Consider the following 27,952-nt stretch of genomic DNA (forward strand, 5'->3'; position numbering starts at 1 on the left):
AGTGTACGATGCTCTGTGAGGAGCCGTATTTGCATGAGTAGATGCAGTTTGGTGTTTTCTCTCTCCATTTCACATTTGCATAAAAACAAACAGCTGCTGATGCTTCACATGAGGAACTTACCTGCGGATGGACAGATGGAGGGAAGAGAAAGAGAGAGATACCACAAATACTCAGTCAGTGCACCTCATGAGCTTGCAGTGAAAGGGTTCGTCGGTTTCCGAGATGATAAAAATGACCCCACCCACCCCGTAAAAAACGATCCTGAGAGAACTGGGGCAAACATAACAGGACAAAAAGTTCCTCCATCAACTAGATTTTTTTTCTTGTTGTTGTTTTGAACCTGGAGTCCTGGGTATTAAATATTTTATTGGCACCTTGGGCCATTTCAGGAACTCCCTCCATTTCAGATATTGGACGAGTAGCGTTTTATCAATATTTAATCTGGCTTTGTTGAGGTTTATCGGGCTTCTGCATCTGAACCACAACGACCTTAATAAATGGATCACTCTCAGTATAGCTCGAACAACCGTGCCGTGATTGCTTTTTTCGACTTTGAATAATGAGTTTGAAAAGTTTGTAATGAGTTCAGAGCAATCAAAATATTTTTTTAAAAATTTTTTTTACTACCGATTAAAGTATTGGCACCTGTGGCCTTGTTTGGGTCGCTCACTGCCGTTACTGCAGGCCAACAAGCTCACTATTGTCCCACAATGCAAAGCAAAGTTGTTGTTTTTTTTTGTTGTTGATATTTTATACTGTTGCTGGCTATACAGTTCTATCAGTGTTGCTATGGTAACATCGTGATAGCATTATAATAGCAAATAATAGTAAATAAGAAAGAACTAATGGATTCCTCCCAGCCAATCAGATGCGAGTATTTACCATGGAGGGGCTGGAATAAATCTGTATATTAAGCATTTTTGCTGTCACCTGTCTAAGTTGATCAAATTTAACATTTTGATATTATCATTTTTTTGTGTTATATTTTAGTTGTTAAGATGTTATTGTTGTGCCATTTCAGCACTTTTGATTATTATTATTTTTTTTTAAAAAAGGTCTTTTGGATATACCGTAATTAAATCAAGGCACTATAGAGATTATATTGCACTATATATCTGATCTTCAAAAGTAAAATACATTTTTTTTTTTTTGGAGTATTCGTAATGAAAATATAATAACTAAAAGAATTGACTACAGATCTATGAGAGTTACTTCCAGTATTTTTAAAAGTACTGTGTATTTAACGAAATAACTCGCGATTATTATTTCGATGAACGTAACCACATTTCAGAATTGTTCAATTATTCCCTTTGAAATCTTTTGTGTATTTAGACTCACTTTCTCGAGCACACTCGGTTTATTAGTGTTGGTGTTAAAAACGAAGCCAGTACGTTGTGCCTCTGCCGGTCGACGCCAAACCAAACAGCCACGGTGCAATATTTCTGTTTTCTTATGATTTATTTGCCGGGCTGATGGAGGGGAAGGAACGAAAGAAGGAAACATGAAATAGTGGGAAACGTTCAGCCCGAATGAAAAGGTCAGAGAAATAAATTGGTTCTTTGCCGAGTCCACAAACCCACAGTGCTTTTTCACTTCGCCTCGGGCAGAGCTCCATTTAAATACACCATATAGTCGAGCGCATATTCAAATTCTGCACGTGTGTGGGGGTGTGCTGGTCAAACTGGAAGGATAGAGGGGATTTGAAATGAGGATAATAATAATAATAATAATAATAGTAATGGTAATAATTTAAAAAATGATGATGAAGAAGAAGAATGTCATGCAATTGGTTCCCCTTCTTGGTGGATATTGAAAGAACCAAACAGGGGTGAAGAGTGTGTTGAAATCCCAGCACAGCTGTGTAAATGAGATAAATGTAAAATGTGCTGTAGGTCATAAGATTCAAAATGGGTTCTTATTCACTATCTATCTGTGCATTCCTATTTTTGCCTGCATTCCTTTCTTTCTTTCTATCTATCTATCTATCTGTCTATCTATCTGTCTATTTATCCTTTTGCTAATTACTCATGCCAATTTCTTTCTATCTATCTATCTATCTATCTGTCTATCTATCTGTCTGTCTGTCTGTCTATCTATCTATATCTATCTATCCATCTATCTATCTATCTATCTATCTATCTATCTCTCTGTCTATCTATATCTATCTATCTATCTATCTATCTATCTATCTGTCTGTCTATCTATCTATCTATATCTATCTATCCATCTATCTATCTATCTCTCTATCTATCTGTCTGTCTATCTATATCTATCTATCTATCTATCTATCTATCTATCTGTCTGTCTGTCTGTCTATCTATATCTATCTATCTATCTATCTATCTGTCTGTCTATCTATATCTATCTATCTATCTATCTATCTATCTATCTATCTATCTGTCTGTCTATCTATATCTATCTATCTATCTATCTATCTATCTGTCTATCCATCTATCTATCTATCTGTCTGTCTATCTATGTATATCTATCTATCTATCTATCTATCTATCTATCTATCTATCTGTCTGTCTGTCTATCTATCTATATCTATCTATCTATCTATCTATCCATGTATCTGTCTATCTATCTATATCTATCTATCTATCTATCGATCTATCTGTCTGTCTGTCTATCTATATCTATCTGTCTATCTATCTATCTATCTGTCTATCTATCTATCTATCTATCTATCCTTTTGCTAATTACTCATGCCAATTTCTTCTATCTGTCTTGAGCATTACTCATGTCATATTTCCCATCTTCTTTCTTTCTTTCTTTCTTTCTTTCTTTCTTTCTAGTCTCTCATGCTATCTATCTATCTATCCTTGTCTGAATTACGCGTGCCAATTTCTATCTTTCGTTCTTTCTGTCTTTCTTTCTTTATTGTCTCTCACTCTATCTATCTATCTATCTATCTATCTATCTATCTATCCGTTTGCTAATTACTCATGCTAATTTCTTTCTTTCTTTCTTTCTTTCTTGTTTCTCTATCTATCTATCTGTCTGTCTGTCTGTCTGTCTGTCTGTCTGTCTGTTTATCTATCTGTCTCTGTCTGTCTTGCGAATTACTCATGTCACTTTCCCATTATATAACTTCGGCAGTATATAACTGTGTATGTGATGAATAAAAATCTGTGACTTCTTGGATTTGAAGTAGTATTCTATACACTGCTTTGTTCCATGGTGAGCCGTTTTTGTGTCTAAGTCTGAAGACTCGAGAATCAGATAAAGAGTTAAAGAAACGAATCTTTGTCATTGGAGTTCTTGTTGTGCGTGTAAACCTCGCTAACGCCACCCTCTTCGTTCCAGCTTACAGAGGATCGAGCAGCAGATCTGCCGAACATGGCTTTATCAGTGATGACGACGATAGCGAAGAGGCCACCAGTACGGTAGACCCGCGTTCCGGCAGCGTCACCGAGAGATCAAACACCAGCAAGAACAACAAATCGTCTCAGATCCTCTATCTGATCACGTCCAGTCCCAAAAAGTCCGATAAGGAAATGCCAGGTCAGTGGCTCGGCCGGGACCGGACCGCTGCTCATAACACCAGTATGTACACCCTTATTCTCGGGCAGCCATGTCATTATCACAGCGTGTTATGATGTCACGTGTAAATAATGTAACACCTTTATTAGTGTTATTATTAGTAAAGTTCCATGGATTTTATGCTAAGTTGTGAGGTTATTAGTGACAGTATATCTAATGAACTCAACACACAATATAAATATATTTCCATTCTTATTTCTATTCAGTTCAGTCAAATAAATGAAATATTCCCACGTTTCCTGTACACTGACTACATTTGTGTTAGGTGGAATAATCAAACGGGATTAGTGTAGAGCTAACTGTTTTTAGTTTTATTTACAACACACGTCTCTGACACAGCGAGAAGGCACACAATAAATGTGTTGTTGTTTGCAGTGTGGACCATCTATACGCTGGCTGCCTTGCTAACGCTAACCGTGATAGCCATGGTGGCAAAGCTAGTTCTTCACGTTACAGTAAAGTAAGTCCTGAACACTGAACACTGAACACTGCTGTTTTCTTCTGTCGTCATTTTAAAATGTACATTAAAGCTGAAGTGAGACATTCAGACATTAGCTCTGATTCTTAGCACATACAGCTCAGTGAAGAACGGAGTGTGTAGTGTGTGTGTGTGTGAGTGTGTGTGTGTGTGTGTGTGTGTGTGTGTGTGTGAGGAGACGGAGGATTTTCACACAGATTTATTTGTATCTCTTAATGACTAATTCTTTATTTTTCTTTCTTTCTGTCTTTCTTACATCCCTGTTTCTATCTATCTATCTATCTACCTGTCTGTCTGTCTGTCTGTCCGTCTATCTCTTGTGAATTACTCATTTCAATTTCCCCATATTTTCTTTCTTTCTTTCTCTCCTATCTATCTATCTATCTATCTATCTGTCTGTCTGTCTGTCTGTCTGACTATTTATCTGTCTGTCTGTCTATCTATGTATCTGTCTGTCTGTCTATCTATCTCTTATGAATTACTCACTTCAATTTCCCCATATTTTCTTTCTTTCTTTCTTTCTCTCCTATCTATCTATCTATCTATCTATCTATCTGTCTGTCTGTCTGTCTGTCTGTCTATCCATCTGTCTGTCTATCACTTGTGAATTACTCACTTCAATTTCCCCATATTTCATTTCTTTCTTTCTTTCTCTCCTATCCATCTATCTATCTTTTGTGAATTACTCATGACAATTTCCCCATCTTCGTTCTTTCTCATTCTCTCTCTCTCTCTCTCTCTCTCTCTCTCTCTCTCTCAGATCTCCCACCATTCCCTCGGTGAGCAGTTCAGACTCGTGCTCTCAGAGCACCACCTCAGAGCCGTGGATTATCTTCTACAGACCCTCCACCATCTCGCTCTTTAAAAAGAAGCTCAAAAACCATCACGGTGACCTCAGCCCTCTAGTGGGCAACTAACCACCACTCACACACACACACACACACACACACACACACACACACACTCACACACACACATACACGCACACACACACACACAGACACACACACAAAACCTCTACTGGACAGCAGGTAGCAAATACAATGGAGCACCTGATGAGGAACTGGACAGCTACTGACAGCCAATCATATGGTGCCATGTTAGGGGGCGTGGCTTCCGCAGGACCATGACAAAGCCGCACTCACATGTCAATATGGCCTGAGGAGTTCTGGGAAAAGAACGATTTCTTCCAGCAGGTTTTCAGGTGCACAGGTTCTGGCAGTCGCTGACAGACGAGGAGTTCAGATAAGAATCTCTTTTTAAAGAAAAAGATAGAATGTACTGTAACGTGGAGCGGCTCGCATAACCATTTAACACCAATGCAGACAATCAGCCTTTTCTACCACACCAAAACCAGATTCTGTTTCAGTCCATTTTCGCCTCACTCTTTATGTAGGTCATCTCTTGTGTGGAACAGGATTATACTTTCTCCAGCGGAGGACGAACAGGATCATGATCTGGCAAATAATACAGCAACAAACAAAAGAGAGAGAGAGAGAGAGAGAGGGAGAGTATGTAAATCTGCCATCGCTACACGGCTCGGGCCGTGCTCCAAACAAACTGCCGTTCCACGTTCCTTCTGGACCCCTGTAAACAGTTTTCCAGTATTTTTTTTTTCATTTGTTGTGGGATTTTCATCTTTGTGTTTTTTTTTGTGTGTGTGTGTGTGTGTGTGTGTGTGTGTGTGTGTAAGTGCCTTAAGGGTTGGAAAACTGTTTGTGTGTACAATTTATTTTTTCTTTACTTCCCACAGAGCTGTCTTTAAAGGCACGGAGATGAAAGATACACAAGTTTCCCATTACCACGAATGCAGTCGATCAGCCAAGACATGTTTGTTGCCTGAAGTTTACTTCTTTAGTTCTCGCACTGTAGCTACGAGGTGAATGCTAGTTTAGCATCAGCGACTCAAGCGGACGTGTTTGTGTGGTTTTTGGCGCTATGATAAATGCTTATCTGTAAAAAGAAAAGAAAAAAAAAAGAACACCACACAGCTGAAAACAATCTACAGAAGTTTACATTAGTCAGTGTGGAACTAAAAAAACATGGGTCTTTGGTTAGCGGTTGATGCTGAGGGACGTTACACTGTCATTTTTAACTTTTCCAAGTAATTTATCAACACATCTGAGGCATAAATGTTGTTATTCCCAACATTTGTGTCTCATTTCCACTGCCATTACACCTTTACATTACCTGTATAAAAGACTATTAATGGCTATATGCTAGCTAGATAAATGATTCGTCTAGCTTCGTGCTCGTATTTTCCGAGTTGCCTAGCAACACTGTTCTCACAACTTGAACACAGAACATATCATGTGTTCTGCTGAATTTCTAAATGTACAGATTAGAGATTAGCTTTCACAATGCTAAATTGGCAGAACGTTTCGTCTTTTCATAACAGCTAAGCTCAAATCTACCACAGTTCACAAGTGGTGACACATCCTATTGGACTTCAGAACCCACGAATATTTGGCTAGCGGTTGATGCTAAGTGACCTTACACTGCAATTTTACTTATACGTGGTCTTTTCTTAGTAATTTATCAACATATCTGAGGTAAATGTTGATATTCCGGACATTTGTGTCTCATTTTTCACTCTCATTACACCTTTAAAATGATTTATTGGCTTATATGCTAGCTAATTTAGATAAATGATTAGCCTCAGTCACTAGCTAGCTTCTATGCTTGGTGTGCATGTTTCCCAGTTGCCGAGCAACATTGTCTCACAAATTGAACCACTTAAACAGTGAACATATTATATGCTTGATGTTTTTTGACAGCTCCGAGTTCACAAGTTGCGACACAACGTTTACAGTTCTCTTTGTGGAGCTTCAAAATTAGTGGTTGATGCTAATTAGTGTAATATTAGTAATATTGAGTCTTTTCTTGGTAATTTACCAAAACATCTGAGGTAAATGTTGATATTCCAGACATTTTTGTCTCATTTCCAGAAAAGACTACTCGGCTTTATGCTAGCTATGTAAATGATTACCGTGTCGTTAACTCACTTCAGTGTTTGGCCTTGTAGCTCCAGTGCAGAACTTAAGACAGTAAAACACGTCTTGGCTAATCGACTACATCTGGGATAAACAGGGACATTGTGTAAGTTTCATTTTCGACCAAATGTTTTCAGCTTTGTCACTTCACTGAGACACCGCTAAGAGCTTGCGTGTGGGAGCGATGAAAAGCGCCGCATTCTTCCAAAACAATTCGCTCTTTCTCCTCCTCCTCCTCCTCCTCCTTCTTCTCTTCCACGGGCTCTCCGACGTTACAGCGATTCTCGCATTCTTCAGCTCTATTAGAATCAGTGCTGTTGTTCTTGTGTTAACTACAGTGCTGCCACCCGGAGTGTCAGGGTCACGACACAAAATTCTGTCTAGTCATGTTGAGTATTCTGAATATGAGCAACAGGGTGAAAGACAGACAGCAAAACATATCATGACTACATCCAAAACGGCATACTACTGTACTAAATAATGTCGCAAAATGTGGTTTCTGCTATTGTGAGTTGAGGGTACTGACCTTTTTTATGCAATGACATTGTGCTGAATGCCATTTCGATTATTTATTTTCCTGTAAACCGAACAGTTTGGATAGCTTAAACCCAGCAGAACACCAAAAATAGTAACATCGATAACACGAATTCGATTATTTGCGTTATGAAGTAACTTCCGCCAACAATAAAATAGTACAGCAATTTTATAGCAATTTCTAAACATTCTGAACTTAAGCTTGACGTCATAACAATAAAACGTATTCTGATTAAACTACAAATACAAGTGAACACTATAGAAATTTAAAGTCTGGGACTTTACCCAACCTCGTCATTTTGGTAATCTTATGAAATTCGCGTTGGTTTCAGTTTGCATGCTAATAACGTTAGCATTGACCAACCTGACATGTCATGAGTCGTAAGATAAGGTACGGACGCTAACCCCGCCCCTAAACCTGACATAAGTCGCCTGAATTGTTACAAATCGGCAAGTTGCTTTTGTTTCATTGTTATTCATTATTCTGTATCACTTCCGCTGCCCATTTTGGGCAACCCTGCTAGCAACCTAGCAAAGCCACGACGTAGCTTTCCCGTTTGTTGGAAATGGCTACGTCCAAAAACACATCATGCGTGTGAAAATATTCCAGAAAGCTATCAATAGTTCAATGCACTTAAATGTACTTAAACATAGTACTTTATATAGTACTGAGGCTGAATTTGGCCTACCGTGCATACTTAAAACCAAACCTCATAAAGAACATAAAGCCCTTACGGATATATTCATACGAATTTTAACTAATCGACCAAGAATTCAAACAGTAGCAAACTAATTCGACTTTACCTTGGCAATTAGCAGTAGAAAAAGATTCAGGTTGTTTTATTATTGCAGTTAAACCCTGATCAACAGCAGCAAAGAATGTGTTACATCGCACTTTAGTTAACAGCCACACACAGGCTGCAGATTACATTACATCTTTAATAACCTAACCCTAACCTTAACACTAAACCTAGGCTATGCCGTTAAAGACGAACATATGTAGGATATTACACTGTTTTAAAACTAATAGACACTTAAACATGGAACTGAACTATAAAAGTGATATGATATGAACGTCATAACATTCCATTAAACCAAAAATAAATAAACAAATAGACTTTTCCCAGCGTTGTCCCACTATATTCCACTATAATTCAGCCACCATTTTAGACAGATGAGAGACACTGTGCGTTTAATTTCTTTCTTTCTTTTTTTTTTTTTTTTTGCTTGAATTGTTTCTCAATGCACCACTTTGTGTGTACTGAAAAATTCTCAACACGCTTACAGCGATACCTCTCTGAAAACGCCCGATCCCGTCTGATCTCGGGTCGGGTTACTACTTGGACTGGGGAACGCTCGGTTCGGTATGTGTGTGAACGTTCTGTTTATTTCTACCAACGTTGCATTTTTGGTTATGTTTGATATTAATTTGTCAGGAACTGTCTTCCAACTGAAACTGTACTGTAATTTCTTTGTCATTTTTCTAAGAGAACTAAGTGTGTGCTGATATTACACATCCCACCCGTGCTCATTAGGGAAGGTTATGCGTTTTACGTCGTAGAGGTTGCGTAACGTTTTGCGGAACTCTGTGAGAAACTCGTGTTCGGTTAATACGCAACGTGTGTACTAGAAACGCTGAGGAATCAAGTGTGGAACGATGGACATTTTTAGCGTTAAAAAAATAATTTTGGGTTGTAAAACAGGTCGTTCCTGAGGGGAGGAGGTACCACGTGCCGATCTGTTATTTCCGTTTAGCTAATCTTTTAGCGTTTGATTTTAGCCGTTAGTGCCATGCGAGTATCCAGATATGAAGTGTACAGTGTTATATAGGGCAAAATTCGAGAATAAATTTCTATTTGGCAAAAAAAAAAAAGAAGAATTAAGATAATAAACACTGTATGAGTTGCTCATATTCACAAGGGGGAGCTTTTGAAGCAGTTCTGATGTCTGAAATATCCAAAGTTTTGACTTGTTCCTTATCTATATTCTTTCATAATGTTGGTGGTGATCTCAGGGGTCGCTGCTAGGTACGTTTTTATTCTTCTGATTAGGCTTACCATTGTTTCGCTGTTGGTCAAATTGTACACGTTTTCACACTATTTAAATATTAATAAGACCCCAAAAGCTACTTAGCATTAGGTTAGTTAAGTAGCTAACATTAGCTGTGCACTTGAAAAGAAAGACTTCGTGATGAGCGTCGGTGATTTGAGTGCACGCTTTAAATTTGTCCGAAATTTACGACAGACTTGATCTCAGGTTACCCCCCAAAAAATCGAATCATTCCTCATCAATTATCAGCACGTACCTAGAACACTCATCCACTTCCAGGATGAAACACTTAACACGACGACGTTTCGATTTGCGCAGCACTTATTTGACGTGTCACTTTTTCAGCACTCAGACTCTGTGGGATATTTTTTTGCTTTCTTCCTGTGGGATTTACTCCATCTGTGACTGATCGAGATGTTAGTTGCGGTTTTTGACCTCAAACTGTACATTTACATTCTTTTCAGCTTTGTTTGTTCCAGTTTTTCTAAAGATAAGCCCCCGTCATATGACCGTTCCATTTGAAACGTCCTGAGGAAACAGAATGCGAAATAGCCCAGACCATAATAGTGAATGGCGAGATGAAAAAGGGCCTTGTGTGCGACCTCAGCCTTCCAGTAAAGACCCGCTCTTCCTGCTCAGATCTCCCAGACGAGCGAACGCCGCAGTCCCGCCTGTCATAATTACCGCATGAATAAATCCGAGTCATGGAGAAACTCATGCATACAAAAACTCGGTGGGGGAGAGAGAGCGAGAGAGGAACACACACTAACAACCTCAACCCTAAAACCAGAAATGACAGCTCCAATTCATCAAGGTCACATTAACGCCGGACGATAGCGTCCTGCACCATCCTGCCTCCACACCGCTTCATCACAACACAACACTCCCACGCAGCAGATCCGGAACTTTCAGGGACGTTGGGGGAGGGGGGGGGGTGTCATTGTCGTTCAATTGTAAATAGTGAGATTTTAATTTATACAGTAAGTTATTTTGGACTTTAAAATTGGACATAATCTATCTTTTGTATAAGTGAAGTACGTTTCTAGTTTTTATTTAACGTGTTCTGACTGCCAAATAAATATGCATGTTTCTTATAAGTGCCTGTCATCTCTGGTTTGTCCTCTGTGTCCAGAATTTATTTACCAAAATGGAGAGAGAGAGAGAGAGAGAGAGATTTAAAATGCAAGGTACAGCGTGTCCTTCCGGAGAGAGTTTTATCGTTCGGGTAGGAATATAAAGTGCATGCATTTGTTGGGATTAGTTGCTTTTATTATCTGCTCTCGGAAAAGAAAGAACTACGTACTTGTACTGTAAATGTCTCTGTAATTCCTGAACGATATTCTTTAAGGTGTATAAATAATAATCAAGGAATGTATTAGGGGGTTTGTTGATTTTCAAGACATTTTAGATGTGCAGTAAATAGCTAGTTTTCATTATTATCTCTTGGGTATTTAGGGTAAATAATGAAGATAATGAATATTTAGGATCTGACAGCTTATAGAGTATTGCCTTAGTTATTTACCAACACATCTGAGGGAAATGTTGCTATTCCTGATGGTTTTGGTTCATGTTTATTGTCTCTACAGCCTTAATGTCGTCTGTATAACAGAGTTACATTATATTCTAGCTAGTTAAATCATTATCCTTGGTCAGTAGATAGTTTGTGCACAGGGTCCATACTTCCTAGTTGCCTAGCAACAGTATTCAATTTATACAATATACAATTTACCGCATACCATGTCGAAAGGACAAACGTGCCATAAGATAGTATTCGGGGGGTGTTTGTGTGTGTGTGTGTGTGTGTGTGTGTGTGTATTCATCAGTTCATGGGACTGCATCCTGTTCACACAGCTACCTCATGGGGACTAAAGGCATTGTGGGGACAAAATAATAATAATAATAATAATAATAATAATAAGCTTTATTTTATAAAGCACCTTTAAAGCAGCTTCTCAAAGCGCTGTACATAAAATCACAGTCCACAGAAAAATAAAACAAATAAAAGTTAATAAGAACAAAAACAACAACATTAGTAATAATAAAAATAATTATAAAACAATCTAAAAAGACATCAGCAGTCGAATGCAAGTTTAAAAAAAGTGTGTCTTGAGAAGAGCTTTAAAAATGCCAAAAGTCTGGGCTTCCCTGAGTTCAGGAGGAAGAGAGTTCCAAAGTGAAGGAGCGTAGACAGATAAAGCCCTGTCACCCATAGATTTTAGGTGTGTTTGTGGAACAGTTAACAGATTACACTGTGAGGAGCGCAGTCTGCGATTTGGGGTGTAAGGGATTAATAAGCCAGATAAGTATTGTGGAGCCAATCCATGTAATGCCTTGTATGTCAACATCATGATCTTGAGATCGACACGGAACCTGACCGGGAGCCAGTGTAAGGACTTCAAAACAGGAGTAATATGGTCACATTTCCTGGTTCCCGTCAGGATCCGGGCGGCAGAGTTCTGAACATATTGCAGTTTGTTTATTGCGGTTTTAGAAACTCTGGCTGAAACGGCGTTACAGTAATCCAGCCGTGTGACAACAAATGAGTTAATCAACTTTTCAGCGACAGATAAGTTTAGCATTGGGCGTAGTCTGGCTATATTTCTGAGGTGAAAAAAGGATGCCTTCACAGTGCCCTGAACAAAAAAATCAAAAGTGAGGCAGGGGTCAAAAATTACACCAAGGTTCCTCATCTCACTTTGGGTCTCTAAAACAGAGCCATCAACAAACAGAGACAGTGGAGCCACTTTGCGAATTTGATGACAGGAACCTATAAGCATAAGTTCCCGTCTTCAAATTCGCAAAGTGGCTCCACTCCAAAAGTCATGGCTCCTACAAGGAAATGCATTGAAGCATAATGGGGACATGGTAATTAGGACTCTGTGTGTGATGTGTCAGAGCTGTGTGTGTGTGTGTGTGTGTGTGTGTGTGTGTGTGTGTGTGTGTGCGCGTGTGAGAGAGAGAGAGAGACTGCATGAATGCACTTTTATTGAAACCATGGTCTCTCTCATATACAGATGCCTCGTATGAGACTGATGCATGCAAGGCCACGCCTCTTTTACTAGGCATCAGTCCAAAAGACCACACCTCAGTCAGTGGCACTGACAGGCACAGAGGCCACGCCTCCTTCACTAGGTTCAGAGGACATACCTCTCTAAATTATGACTGTAGGTACAGCGGACATGCGTCCTTCACTAGGACTGACAGGTACAGAGGACACACCTCCTTCACTACGACTGACAGGTACAGAGGACACGCCTCCTTCACTAAGACTGGCAGGTACAGAGGACACACCTCCTTCAATCGGACGGACAGATACAGAGGACACACCTCCTTCACTAGGACGGACACATACAGAGGACACGCCTCCTTCACTAGGACGGACAGATACAGAGGACACACCTTCACTAAGACTGACAGGTACAGAGGACAAACCTCCTTCAATAGGACAGACAGATACAGAGGACACACCTCCTTCACTAAGACTGACAGATACAGAGGACACACCTCCTTCACTAGGACAGACAGATACAGAGGACACACCTCCTTCACTAAGACTGACAGATACAGAGGACACACCTCCTTCACTAGGACGGACACATACAGAGGACACGCCTCCTTCACTAGGACGGACAGATACAGAGGACACACCTTCACTAAGACTGACAGGTACAGAGGGACACACCTCCTTCACTAAGACTGACAGGTACAGAGGGACACACCTCCTTCACTAAGACTGACAGATACAAAGGACACACCTCCTTCACTAAGACTGACAGATACAGAGGACACACCTCCTTCACTAAGACTGACAGGTACAGAGGACACACCTCCTTCACTATACCTGAAAGGTACAGATGACACGCCTCCTTCACTATACCTGAAAGGTACAGATGACACGCCTCCTTCACTATACCTGAAAGGTACAGAGGACACACCTCCTTCACTATACCTGAAAGGTACAGATGTTCACGCCTCCTTAACTAGGACTGACAGGTACAGAGGACATGCCTCTCTCACTTTGACTGACAGGTACAGAGGACACACCTCCTTCGCTAGGACTGACAGGTACAGACATATAGGCCACACCTCCTTCACTGTACAGGACAGCTGTAAGGCCATGCCCCCTTTTTGGGACTGACAGACATTTAGGCCCCACCTCTCTCACAGTTGACAGATATATAGACCATGCCTTTTTAAGTGGGCTGAATCTGTTTTTATACTCCTACTATAAAATGTTTGATCACCACAAGAACAATGATACAGTTTTGTTTGTGTGTGTGTGTGTGTGTGTGTGTGTGTGTGTGTTTGGGGCAGAAAGCGAATTATGAACTCATGTCTTCCTGAATGCTTGTGAAATGACTCGCAGTCACAGTGTGAATGTCTAAACAAAGAGTGTATTGATGTGTCACATGTGAGACATTTCTCTCCTCACAGCCAGTCCAGTCCATCAACTCAACAGCTCACACATGGACACACAAACACAAAAACACACAGTGTAAGGTGCGTTTCACACGAACCCACACACATTACCGGGGTGTGTATGCTGTGTATGCTGAATGCGTGATAGTGATGAGGCTAAGATGTCCACGGCATATTGTCATATTGTCTACATACATTCACTGGCCACTTTAATAGGAATACCTGTACACGTGCTCATTCATGCAATTATCCAATCAGCCAATCAGGTTCCAGCAGCACAGCGCATAAAATCATGCAGATACAGGTCACGAGGTTCACATCAAACATGGAAATGGGGAGTGCGGAGTTTGCATGTCCTCCCCGTGCTGCAGGGGTTTCCTCCGGGTTCTCCGGTTTCCTCTCCCAGTCCAAAGACATGCACGGTATGGCATGTCCAAAGTGTCCGTAGTGTATGAATGGGCGTGTGAATGTTTTTGTGATTGTGCCCTGCGATGGATTGGCACCCTGTCCAGCGTGTACCCCGCCTTGTCTTTAATATATTCAACAATGACAGACATCAGGATTCAGTTGTGCTGGCTGATTTCGATTTTAGAGTTTTTAAACATTTGCTAGTGATTTTTGAAGATGCAGATACATAAGGAAGCTTTAGGAATGATGCTGACTGTCCCACAGAGTTTGTCTAATTTTTAGATGGAGGTTTTGTTTGATAATGATAAATCCTGTAGCGCCCCCTACTGATAGCAAGATTTAAGATAATTTAGGGGACCAATGTAGAGCTTTTGCAGGAAAAATACTGAAGCAAACATAACTAACTCATTTACCACAGGTTAGTTCTCTTCACTTAGCTTGACCAAACGTGCCTTATTTATTCGTTTGTTTGTCTATCTATCTATCTATATATGTTTGTCTTTGCTTTTGCTATTGCATTTGTTCATTTGTTATACTTTTTGGGTTATTTAAAATAAAAATGTGAAAATAATTCATTAAAAAAATTGGTTTTGTCTGCTTGGGTTTTTTTTTTTTTTGTAAATTCTGTCTTACCCCAGTTTTTTTCTTCCATCTTTTATTCTTTCATCATAACAGGTGAAGAATGTGAAGTAGCAGGTGAAGTAGTCAGTCAGTCCAATTTTTATTTATTTATTTATTTATTTATTTATTTATTTATTTATTTATTTTAGTTTTGCACTGGAGCTGGCAACTGAAACCAAAGTTGCTAACAACCCAAAGCAAGCTGGTTTCGCACGTTTTCAATTCTTTGTATTAAAAATTGTACGAATGAAATTGGAATCTACGTACAATTTTAATTTGGAACTTTAGGCCACGCCCAATCCCTGAGTCTGATGCTGGAGGAGTAGAGTGACACCAAACTCATTTCTGAGCAAGAAAGTGATTCAGCTTCGACTGTTTTTAGCTTTGTAACATCTCTGACTTTTGTCCATGTTTCTAGACGACAGTCTTTGATACCGTGTCAGAAACCACAGCAACATATCTAAACTATCTGACAAAGCCGACTGAGGCATTGTGACCGTGTGATGATTTAGATGTGCAGTCTGTAATACACGCAAGCACAGTGCTAAACTGGAGGCTATAAGTTTCCCTTACTTGTTAGCTACTTTAGCCTTCAGCACAAAACTTAAAGAACTTCAGACACTGTTTTAGCTGGTTAGGTAGCCTACATTTGTGGTAAGCGGATCTTTTTTTTTTTTTTTTAAAGCTGGGTTAATTTAATCAGGTGTATCACCACTGAATGTTCAGAGTATGGTTCTCATTGCTGCAGGTTCCAGTGCCATTACATCCCTCTCAGGCTGTGTTCAAAAAGCCCTTAATGAGGGAACCAAACTCAGCACCCAGGTCCAGTTTCGATTAAAGCTGAATGGCAGTGTTTGTGGTCCTGATGAGACCTGATCCTCCTGAGGAGAAGAGAATCACAGTGTGTGAAACAACACCCTTCCCTCGGGTTTAAAGTCCTTTCAGACCAAATCTGCTCCGGCTGAAGCCTTTGTCAGGCTGTAACCCGAGACTATGGGACCTCCCTGACTCGGCCGTCTCACACCGAGGGGGCCATCTTCATCTCATATTCTTCACTACATTACACTAAAGGTTCAGGAGTGTGAGGAACTCACTGGCCTTTCAATGCTGTCTGCAGTGTGGGAAAGGAAACGTGAAAAAAGACTGTTGACTGTCTGGCATAGTAACTACAAGGGGACAAAACACACACTAAGATATATAAGATAGGTGTTAAGATGAATATGAACAAATAGGTGAGATAGTCTTGTGTGAAAGTTAGTCCATTCAAGTTAAAACCTTTTAATGAAAAATTATTTTAGAGAAAATATAAACAACTAATACGTTTAGGTTTGTTCCGAACATTACAATGTAGTTACAATTGTTGCCATTTTGTATTAGATTACAGAATATCCAGTGCAGTTATGAAATCACATAATGCAATATGCCTAGTATTCCCTAAAGGATACCCTAAATGAACTTTTGTTTCCACGAACATTAGTTCTTTCAGGTTGTCTGGGTATTGTTAATAAAAGTTTCTTTTTTTCTTTGTATGAATGATGGCATATAGGCTGTAGATTATGATAATACCTACATACATATATATATATATATATATATATATATATATATATATATATATATATATATATATATATATATATATACACACACACATATATATATATATATACATATATACACACACACACACACATACATATATATATATATATATATATATATATATATATATATATATATATATATATATATGCTTTCATATTAGTAGAATGCTTCATTTAGACACAAACTCACTGTGCTGCATTTCTCAATATTCATCTCTATCAGTATATCCTAGACCACATTGTGTTCACTACATAGTACACTATTATGGGTGCTTTATCATTATGTAGTCTATAAATACAGTTGAGAGTGTGTATGCATGTAATTATAAAATCCCACAATGCAGTGCAACGGTTTGTTGTCCAAACAGCACAACCTAGAACATATCCTAAATGCACATTGCCATATGTAGGGAATAGAGAGTAGGACATAAGGACACATCTCATAGACATGACCAAAATGTAAAACTATATAGTAAACTATATATTATTGGATTTCTTTAAGGATATGCAGTAGGGTTTTTTTTTTTTTGTCTCATTAAAAAAAGAAAAGAAAAAAAAGAGCATTGCGATGCTTAGCCGAGATTACATTAAAAGTTTTCAGACACCATAACGTCTCGTTCGTTTCCTGATTAACAAATGACATGCATATTTTGAATTATTTCTTAAAAAGCAGTAGAAAAAAAAACTGTCTAAAGAAAATGTATGCACTTTCAAGTTTACTAAGAATTACATGTGAACCGAATAGTCACGAGTAGGCTGGTTATCTGTATTCATTACTCAAATCTTAAATCTTAGCCAAGCTATTTATACATAAAGAGCAACTTTGTAAAGTATATTTCTGTTTGTTTACCTTCATTAATGAGTTAAAATTTTATTGTATTTCACTAAAAAGTATTATTAAAGAAGATTATAGACATGAAATAAGTGCTAGACTGTTATCGACTGATTGAATTTATTGTACATACATTATAATATATACGACATTTTGATTCCTCCTGTAATTTAAAGTTTTGTTTTGTTTTTCGTATTTTCAATTATTATTTATTTACCTATTTTTATTGTATTGTTTTATGTCGTATTTATTAGTTGATGCTCATTTCGCATATAACAATTTGCAATATATATATATATATATATATATATATATATATATATATATATATATATATAATACGACGGTCTTTTTTGGGTTAAAGTCTAAATAAAACAAAAGAAAATGACACGAGTGTACTAATCATTCTCTGAACTACATGCAACAGTCGTCGTTTACTGATGACAACTCGAAGCGACTGTCGCGCGTTTATGACGTAGCACTGGCGCCTTCAGAGCAAGATGGCGGCGTCCTTTAGAGTTCTCATGCGAACACTTAATTGCCCGGCTCAAAATGTCAAGTCTGTGTGTAGAACCCGAGTCAGAAGTTCACTTTATTCGGCAGAAGTGTCAATATGTCGAAGCTACGCAGGAGTTTCGGAAGGAAAAAGCGTCCATTTTGGTTTCGAGACGGTGACAGAAGAGGAGAAAGCAGAAAGAGGTGAGAGGCAATAAACACAGAGAGAGAGAGAGAGAGAGAGAATGAGACTTCTCACATTTAAAATGAACTGTTTAAATCTAAAATGTTTAAGTTTTAAATTTGACTGCACTTCCTTCTCCCAGTCAACGTAAAACATACATTTTCCCTTTCCCTAATAATAAGACGCTGTAAATGAAGAGCATTATTATTATTATTATTATTATTATTATTATTAAATGTGTTTGGTATTAGCTCGGCACATATGTTTAACACATCAGACCCTAAACACCTTAAGGTAAAGTTTTTCTATTAATTGTTAATATGACAAAACTGTCATATTATTGTCCTGTTATTCTCAACAGAATCATAGAGTAAATAAATAAGCAGAAAGTGCACTCTTAATCACAACCATGTTCAGAGTCAAGTCACCTTTATTTGTGTAGTACATTTAAAGTCGAGTATTGTCTGAAGTGCTGTACAATAAAATCAAGTGACAGCAATGAAATAAAATACGAGTAAAATGAAACAAATAATAAAGCAGATTTAAAAAAAAAAAAACCTTTAAATCCAATGATGTAAAGACAGAACAAACCAAAATCACGATACTAAAGACCTTTTCAAAAGAGTCAAACACTTGGGGTATGCCTTTATATAAGAAAAAAAAGAGAAGTCTAAGTTGTTCCATGAGTTCATTTGATGCGCTACCACTGGATGGAGCTCTCATCAACTGGAGGCTGCATTCTGCCACTGAGGACGGCCCCAAGCAGTACAGCCTGGAGATCACTGAGGACGGTACCGCTTGAAGTACCATGGAAATGGATTTGGACCTCAATTCCACATGGACGTTCTCACTGTGGTTGCTGGGACGACGGTCACTGCGATGGCCTTGGGACTGCAATGACCACATACAGTTTTACACTCAGGTCTCCTTTAGTGAACAGTGGAGTAGTTCAACAAACAGACTTCATATAAACACCATAATGAATTTTCCTTTACTCTCACACTATCCGTCGTTACCCAGATGAGGACGGGTTCCCTTCTGAGTCTGGTTCCTCTCAAGGTTTCTTCCTCATATCATCTCAGGGAGTTTTTCCTCACCACCGTCTCCACCATATCGCTCAATAGGGATAAATTCACACGCTTAAAATCTGTATCCTGTGTTTATATATTTCTGTAAATCTGCTTTGAGACAATGTCCATTGTTCAAAGCGCTATACAAATCAAATTGAATTGAATTTCAGAGCTGCAACAGAAAAACCCCAGACACAAGCCTCAGGTCACTGAATATTTAAATATGATAATATTTGAGTATTTTCCCTGCTTTCACACACCCACTGATAATTAATCAATGAATTTACAGCCCCTCCTGAGTTAAAATGTGTGTGTGTGTGAGTGAGAGAGAGAGAGAGAGAGAGCAACATACACTAAAATGTGCAGGACAGGGTCTTCTCCAAGAGGACCAGGGCTGGGGAAACAACTCTAACTTACTACTTGCAGTGATGTACTGTATGTTCGCTGTTTGAGCAGGCAGCACTGGTACTCGAAATTGTGATTTAAATCAAATAAGAGCTTTTTGAAATTTAGAGTAATATCTAAAACGTTGTGTTTAAATGGACAGTCAGTGTTTACAGAGTTCTCTTCTGATTTGTGAGTAAATGGGGCCATCTACAGGCGCGAACATGTCACTGCTTTCAGTATTCTAGTGCGTCAAAGTCTCCAGAAGAACCGTGCCTGGTTCTGCAAGATGCTCAGTAACACGTACAGCTCATTTCCTTATAAAACTGCACACATTCTACCTGAGACTGCAGATTTTTTTTTAAGCAAAGGGTCGTCACACCAAATATTGCCTTTGTTTCATTTATTAATGTTTACTGCTCTTTATAGTATATATTTTTAAAATATAGAAACATTTAATTTCATTATTTTTGAAGGCATCTTTGCGTTACAGCATTTCTTTGTATGTAAGACTTTTGCATAGTACTGTATATCATTTAAAATTATAATTTGGATATTAATTTAGAATGGGTATTTATTCTGATTCTGACCGTATGTAACATTAGTAACTTGGACACTGAACATAAGACTAGCTGTTTTCCGCAGCATACGGGTAACTTAAATGTCCCCACAGACATCTCTGTAACTCCAACATGTACAAGTCGTCATGTAAGAGAGTGAAGTTCTTGGGTCTCACACTCCTCTGTGTGTGTGTGTGTGTGTGTGTGTGTGTCTCTTCCTTCCTCAGTGTATAAGGTGTTTGAAAGCGTTGCTCAGAAGTATGACGTGATGAACGACGCGATGAGTCTGGGTATCCATCGGCTGTGGAAGGACGCGCTGCTGCGTGCGATGAATCCTCAGCCTGGGTTACGCCTGCTCGACACAGCCGGAGGCACCGGTACACACGTTCAGTCCATACAAGCACACTAAACTATAAAGAGATAAAGAGAAATAGGTGATCGTAAAATACAGAAGAAAAAAACAAGAACTGGAAAAATACTGTAACTGAAAATAGAATAAAATGAATGATAAAACACGACACATCATTAATCCTCTTATGCTTTATTTATTCATCTCTGATGAAGAAATGACGTGTGTGTGTGTGTGTGTGTTGTCTAGGTGACATCTCGTTCCGTTTCCTGAATTACACACGTTCGGTGCGTGAGAGGCAGCTGCGTCAGAGAGCGCGGGCCAATCAGACGCCTTCCTGGCAGGACATCTCCAGGAGTTACGGCTCAGAGAGGGAGGAGCTTCCAGAAACCCGAGCGGTGGTGTGTGACATCAATAAAGAAATGCTGAAGGTGGGGAAAGAGCGGGCGGAGAACGCAGGGATCACCACAGGTACTGCGTTACTGTGTTAATACACAGAACAGCATTTCCTTTATAATCTTTCATCAAACCGAAAACTCTGTAGTGTATGTGTTTGTTTATTTACTTACACACACAAACATTACTGTAGAAGAGTGGTGTTCTGTTCTATTGTTCTTCCATTCTTTGTATAACGGGCATGTAACGATACACTCGTATCACGATGCCGGGGTCACGATTCGATATTCTAATAAGGTTTTGAACAAAACTTAAACGAAGAAAAATTACGACTGAAAAGACTTACTTACTTACTTACTTACTTATTTATTTATTTATTTATTTATTTATTTATTTATTGGATCATAAGCAATAAAGAACAATGCGCATTTTTGTCTCTATAGAACTGTTCATTAAAACATTGCTATGAGCAGAGGTTTAATATTGTAAAAAAAAAAAAAAAAAAGGACTGTAGGTTTACCAATAAAATAAGTAAAGGAATAAATGTTTAAACTCTCCACAAAATTTGATTGATCGGCACCTGTGGTGTCACTTTAGCTGCAGATAGAGCTCCAAAGTCGGCTAAAATGGCCGGCTTCCACGTTCTCCTTCTCAGGCGCTGTAGATCACAGAGGTACGATGTACACTTTTTAACGGACATAACGTTGTTGTGTGACGTGTGATGGTTGTTTGCGATCCGAGATATCGGCCGATCGGTCACCTCACAAATGCAGAGTATATCCGTCTCTGCCTTGGTGCAAGCTCTCCATGAAAGAATGTGATCATGTGACCGGTGTGCTCTCTATATATTTTAACTCTACGTGTTGGGCAGATTGGGATCTCTGGTGTTCAAACGGTGCCGTTGCATCAGCTGCATAATTAATAGTATGATGATGTCACACATTTCCATAATGTTCGTTATGGAACATTGGGTCCATGAAAGGATCAGTGATGCGTCGTGGCATGAACGTGGCATGTATTGTTACATCCCTATTCAGTTGTGTTCCATTTAGTTGTTGTTGTTACAGTATATTATATTGTTGTTGTTCTGATATTCTAGTCTGTTCTACATATGTTTTATTCTGTTGTTGTTTTCTGATGTTGTTGTTCTGTTCCGTTGGTCTGTGCTTTTGTTGTCGGCTCATCAAACAAGTAGGTTACTCCGTAGGTAACAATTCCCGTAACCCGTGCGCGTATAGTCCATTTTTGTTGTTTTACTGTTGTTCTACAAGGAAAATACATACAGTGACCAAGACACAATAATACAAGATCATTAATTTGTTTACCGAGTTGTTACCAGATATGTATATCATCAATCCTGGATACCGAATTCATTGATTTTTCCCAAATGTTTTGTATTCTCACACCCTTATAACAGCAACTGTATACAAAATAACCCAGGGAGCTAATTCCTTGTAACTCCTAAAGAAAATACTCTGCAAGTCATTTTCCATTCAATAAACATATATATATTTCTGTTCAGTAAAAGTCTGATCGTATGGGTTTGACGTATTCCGTCCACTCATTCAAAAATCCGGATCTTTTAAAGAAATAAAAGATTTCCATCTTTCCATCTCGTCTATATTGCATATTCTATCAATCCATTCATCAACCGTAACCATTTTCTCGTAATTGACAGGAGAATTAACATCAGATTCTTAGCATTGTAATACAGACGTGTGCTATATTTTAATGATACATCTGTGTGTGTGTGTGTTGTGTGCAGGTTTGTCGTGGGTAGTGGGTGACGCCGAGGAGCTTCCATTCGACAATGATCGGTTTGACGTTTACACCATCGCATTCGGCATCCGGAACGTCACTCACATCGAGCAGGTAAAGACGCTCTTTATTAGTCGGTATTCAAACTCTCTATAAATCTGTAGGAGGGAAATCGTATAGAAACGATATAGAATGTTTAGTATCTATTATTTACTGAGCGAATTAAAATGACCGCATGCATAACTTTAGACATCAGCAACATTTCAAATCATAAGGGGCTCGAACGGTTCGGTGGAAAAGAAACAATTGCGTCATAATTCTATTGCTAGAGTATATTTGATCAAATATACACACGTCATACACGTCTTTTACAGTCCAGATAACACTTTCTGTTTGTGCAGCGCACTAATTTGCATAGCGAGAGCAAGTTGTTTACGTCTGTCGGACTGGTTCCCAGTAACGGGGAAGTTTTTTCCGTGAACTCTATTTAAGTTTCTGTGTGATAGGAAAATCTTTTTTTGTTCTTGTCTTAAGATCTGGAGTTTGAGTTCTTAAGTTCTTTTTCACATAGTATAAAAATAAGCAAAATACACAAAGCATTACAAAAATAAATAAATAAATAAATAGCGGGTGAGATTTAATAAGAAATGTTTAATATTTTTGTGTACTTGTACAGTAGAGGTGGATGAGGACAGTGAATCTTTAAAGTGTGTGTGTGTGTGTGTGTAGGCTCTGCAGGAAGCTCTGCGTGTGCTTAAACCAGGTGGGCGCTTCATGTGTCTAGAGTTCAGCAAAGTGTCCAACCCTCTTCTGTCCAGGTCAGTGCCTTTGTTTGACCGTAAAATAAGAGTTTGACCAGGAACAGTAAGTCCCACCATCACGCCACCCAGTCGTTGATTATTTTCCTATAACAGCATGCAAAGGAAGTGTTGTACTGTTTGTTTTACACTACAGTCGAAACGAAATGTAACGGTGTAATTCATTTCTTTTTGGGTTTCGGTGTCGGTGAGCGTGTTGGTGTGAGGGACGGGTAAGCTGTATTAATGTTGTTGGTGGTGATGTGTTCTGCAGGCTCTATGATGCCTACAGTTTCCAGATGATTCCAGTTCTAGGTGAGGTGATTGCAGGAGACTGGAAGTCGTATCAGTATCTGGTGGAGAGCATACGCAAGTTTCCGGATCAGGTAACTGTACAGGACTGGTAAAGGCTGAGTGTTGCTCTTGTCACCTTGAGTAAGAAATTTATTCTCTAGATCTGTGTTTTTCCTCAAGATGGATGGATGGATGGATGGTTTGTTTGTTTAATGGATGGCTGGCATGTTGGACTGACTGACTGACTGACTGATATATGGATGGATGGATGGTTTGTTTGATGGACGGATAGATGTTTTGTTGTATGTATGGACGGTTTGTTAGATGGATAGCTGTATTTTTTGTTTATTTGCTGGATGGATTGTTTGATGGATGAATGGATTGTTAGATGTATGGTTTGATGGGTGGATGGATGGATTGTTAGAATGAAGAATGAATGGGTGCGTGGTTTATTTGATGGATGGATGGATAAATGTTTCTTTTGGCTGGATAGGTGGTTGGTGTGTTGGATGGATGGATGGTGTGTTTGATGGTTTGTTATATGGATGGATGAATTGTTTGTTTGAGTGGATGGTTTTATGGCTGGATGGATGGAGATATTAGATGGATGGGTGGTTTATTGGATGGATGGATGGATAGATGGTTTTTTATGGCTGGATGAATGTTTTGACTGATTGATGCACGGTTTATTAGATGGATGGATACTTCTCTTTGTTTGTTGGATGGTTTGTGTGTTGAATGGGTGGATGGTTTGTTTGTTTGATGGATGGATAAATGTTTTTTTAGATGGATGGATGGTTTGTTTGGTTGATGGATGCTTTTGTTTGTTTGTTGGATGGTTTGTGTGTTGGATGGATGAATGGGTGGATGGTTTGTTGGATGGATGGATGGTTTGTAGGTTTGATGGATGGATGAATGTTTTGTTAGATGGATGAATGTTTTTTTAGATGGATGGATGGTTTGTTTGGTTGATGGATGGTTTTGTTTGTGTGTTGGATGGATGAATGGATGCATGGTTTGTTGGATGGATGGATGGATGGATGGTTTGTTTGGTTGATGAATGGTTTTGTTTGTGTGTTGGATGGGTGGATGGTTTGTTAGATGGATGGATGGATGGATGGTTTGTTGGATGGATGGATGGATGGTTTGTTTGGTTGATGGATGGTTTTGTTTGTGTGTTGGATGGATGGATGGTTTGTTTGATGGATGGATGGATGGTTTGTTGGATGTATGGATGGATGGTTTGTTTGGTTGATGGATGCTTTTGTTTGTGTGTTGGATGGATGGATGGTTTGTTGGATGGATGGATGGATGGTTTGTTGGATGGATGGATGGTTTGTTTGGTTGATGGATGGTTTTGTTTGTGTGTTGGATGGTTTGTTTGTTGGATGGATGGATGGTTTGTTAGATGGATGGATGGATGGTTTGTTGGATGGATGGATGGATGGTTTGTTTGGTTGATGGATGCTTTTGTTTGTGTGTTGGATGGATGGATGGTTGGTTTGTTTGATGGATGGATGAATGTTTTGTTAGATGGATGGGTGGTTAGTTTGATGGATGCACGGTTTGTTAGATAGATGGATGGTTTGTTTGGTTGATGGATGTTCTGTTTGATGCATGGACAGACATATTGATGAGGTGTTAAAATTCATTCACAAAGTTACTAAAAGAAATTAGAGCTGACACTAATGGACAGCCATGATTGGGCCTCCACCAGTCCCCAGAGACTTCTACCATCCTGTACAAAAAACCTGCTGCTTTACAAATTTGCACATTTTAATATAAATTCCATTCTTCCCGTGTTTTTTTTTGTTTGTTTTTTTTAACAGGAAACATTTAAAGAAATGATCGAGGACACCGGTTTCTTCCGAGTGCAGTACACTAATCTCAGTGGAGGAATCGTCGCTCTTCATTCAGGGTTCAAGCTTTGATGGATGTCTCAAACACACACGCACTTACAGATGGAGCAGGCAGTGTACACACATGGAAGAGGAGACAAGTTGATGATGTATGAGAGAAAAACTCATTGCATTCTGTGTTGAGAAGTTCTGCAGATGTAACGGACACAACGCTACGAAGCTGTGTGCAACCTCGTAATACAGAGGCTCCACTGAAATCAGGATTATTCATAAGTCATGTTTAAAGGACTAATTTGGCCAAAAGTGAAAGAGCAGTGCAGCAGAGCTTTGAGGCTGATTAATGCTTCTGTGAATGCATGTCTGTGAGCACTTCAGGGTGTTGTGTGCAGATGCTCGTATAGGTTGAACTCTTCATTCTCAAGTAATGCGAGCATGTCCACTGGGGAGCAGTGTCGCATGAGCTACACCGGAATTTAAAGAAAAAAGCCTTTCCGTGTTTCACTGTCAGAATAATAAATAGAAGGCAATATGTTGTTGAAGAAAGAAAGAAACCGTGCATCTTCATTTTCAGTTTATTCGCTTTAGGATTCTATTTTTTTTTTAATTGTGTTGCTATGGCTTGCATAAAAGAAAGTAATGCAGGGTTTAAATTGGCTCCATTAGGTATAACGTCTCACGCTTTTTTAAATTCACGTCACAAATTCATGTTTGTGGTTTTCATGCTACAATCTGGTGGATGTCTAAAATAGACATACCTTCCTGTTTATCATACAGAGATGTTACTTACACGTTCACTTTCAGGGTCTCAAGGCCCATTTTCTGGCAGTCTGAGATCGTCGCATCAGTCCGTCTATGAGTCCATCAGGGGGACATTCACGTTAGTGCAGTATCTCAAAAATAAGTGTGTAAATTGTAGGATTTGTCTGGACTTATCCTTGTTAACACCAGGTGAACTCAAAAAATAAATAAATCCATTACCCAATAATGTTATCGGCATGTATCGCCATGTTTGACCCGAACATGAGATGCAGGAGGAAAACCTGATAAAAGGGCTCGTGCTGTTTAATGATAGCTGTCAATATGAGAGTTTTATCATAAAGGAGACATTTTATTAAAGATAAAGATTATGTGATTGTGTGTGTCTATACGGACATTTTTTTGGAAAGCATGTTTCTTCTGTTTTTGTCACGAGGTTGTTGTGTACAACATTTTTCGACAGGCTACAGTTTCAGAAAGTGGTTGGTGTGCACGGCTCCAGCCTATAGAAATAGAAGAGGGAGAGTAGATGTGTAAAAGATGTGATCAGGGTCATTTCATTGTTCACACTTGAGATGTATTTGGTACAATATATATTTGTGTAATATATTAGAAATGAGAAATCATAAAATAAAAACCCATGAAAGTTTGTACTAAAAAAAATAGAGTGCCTAAATTTATTTAAATTTAAAAAAAAAAAAGAAAGAAAGAAAAAGTCTCAGGAAGAATGTGTGCAGTTTTCTAAGGAAATGAGCTGTAAGTGTTATTGAGCATCGTGCAGAACCAGACACGGTTCTTCTGGAGACTTTGACTGTCGCACTCGCTTCTCATTTCTGCAGCGAAACCCAGCAGCCTTCATTGTGTTTTTGTCTGGAAAGTGTCTCTTACCATGTAATACGCTGCTTTCTTTACTGACATTCAAACATTTCTCTGTAACATTTCATTTTGTGCTGGAAAAATAATGTTTGGGATTCTAAAGTGTTTCTGTACCGACTCGATAATGTCGAAGTCATAAAATAAAAATCCATAACATGCTTTGTACTAAAAAAAAAAAAAAAATAGGGTGCCTAAGACTTTTGCACAGCACTGTATTATCAGATAATACATTACAGTACAGTAGATAAAATAGTAATAGTATTGTGTAGTATAGTACGGTTTAGTAGATTAAAATAGGTACAGTAGATAAAATTGTTATAGTACAAAATAGCAGATAAAACAGGTATATTTCCAGCAAAACTTGTACATTGCACATGTGGTTTAACTGAAATTCACCATTAAAATATGTATAATTGTGCATGTTAAACCTGTATATTTTATTGAGTGTAATATACTGGAAATGAGAGGCTCAGATCTCAGCTCTGGAGCATGATTGGATGAAACGAATCAGACTCTTCTGTTCGTTTTGACCTCCCTAACGCACGGTATGAATTTGGTGTAAATCTGAGAACGATGAATTTTTGACCCCAAAAAAATCACAAAGGTTAACCCCCTTACCATTTTTCTATTTTGGGTGAAAAATTTGACGTTCTCAGATCTTCCCCAATTTCACAGTGTGCGTTAGGGAG

General features: G+C 38.7%; 2 protein-coding genes and 1 long non-coding RNA gene across 4 annotated transcripts in view; all 3 read left to right on the forward strand.

Annotated features, from left to right (window-relative positions):
* The window catches only part of kremen1 (kringle containing transmembrane protein 1), a 60,658-nt gene extending 55,716 nt beyond the window's left edge, over nt 1-4,942 (forward strand). Inside the window, exons 8-10 of the mRNA XM_053653765.1 lie at nt 3,311-3,550; nt 3,923-4,007; nt 4,786-4,942. Of these exons, the coding sequence (XP_053509740.1) occupies nt 3,311-3,550; nt 3,923-4,007; nt 4,786-4,942 (482 nt within the window). The remainder of the gene's footprint in view (nt 1-3,310; nt 3,551-3,922; nt 4,008-4,785) is intronic.
* Nucleotides 4,943-4,995: 53 nt separating this feature from the next.
* Nucleotides 4,996-13,131, forward strand: LOC128625459 (uncharacterized). Of its 2 annotated transcripts, none has more exons than XR_008388948.1 (3): nt 4,996-6,933; nt 7,051-10,826; nt 12,616-13,131. It is a non-coding gene; the product is annotated as an uncharacterized LOC128625459 (long non-coding RNA). The 2 variants fall into 2 exon arrangements; XR_008388947.1 differs by having other exon boundaries at nt 4,996-5,303; nt 5,422-10,826.
* A 4,837-nt stretch (nt 13,132-17,968) lies between these two features.
* On the forward strand, nt 17,969-27,726 carry coq5 (coenzyme Q5, methyltransferase). The gene is made up of 7 exons (XM_053610573.1): nt 17,969-18,184; nt 20,406-20,555; nt 20,777-20,998; nt 22,689-22,795; nt 23,411-23,499; nt 23,753-23,864; nt 25,602-27,726. Exons 1-7 carry the CDS (start codon nt 17,986-17,988, stop codon nt 25,701-25,703), a joined length of 981 nt encoding a protein of 326 aa, XP_053466548.1. The 5' UTR covers nt 17,969-17,985; the 3' UTR covers nt 25,704-27,726.
* Nucleotides 27,727-27,952: the final 226 nt, after the last annotated feature.

This window comes from Ictalurus furcatus, chromosome 22, assembly GCF_023375685.1.
Source record: "Ictalurus furcatus strain D&B chromosome 22, Billie_1.0, whole genome shotgun sequence".
In the NCBI taxonomy this organism is placed as follows: Eukaryota; Metazoa; Chordata; class Actinopteri; order Siluriformes; family Ictaluridae; genus Ictalurus; species Ictalurus furcatus.

What these genes read in the sequence shown, in the direction of transcription:
- coq5 (XM_053610573.1), top strand. Translation starts at nt 17,986, where the DNA reads ATGGCGGCGTCCTTTAGAGTTCTCATGCGAACACTTAATTGCCCGGCT. An exon ending in AGAGGAGAAAGCAGAAAGAG is followed by an intron (nt 18,185 to 20,405) that starts GTGAGAGGCAAT and finishes TTCCTTCCTCAG; the next exon opens with TGTATAAGGTGTTTGAAAGC. An exon ending in TCCAACCCTCTTCTGTCCAG is followed by an intron (nt 23,500 to 23,752) that starts GTCAGTGCCTTT and finishes TGTGTTCTGCAG; the next exon opens with GCTCTATGATGCCTACAGTT.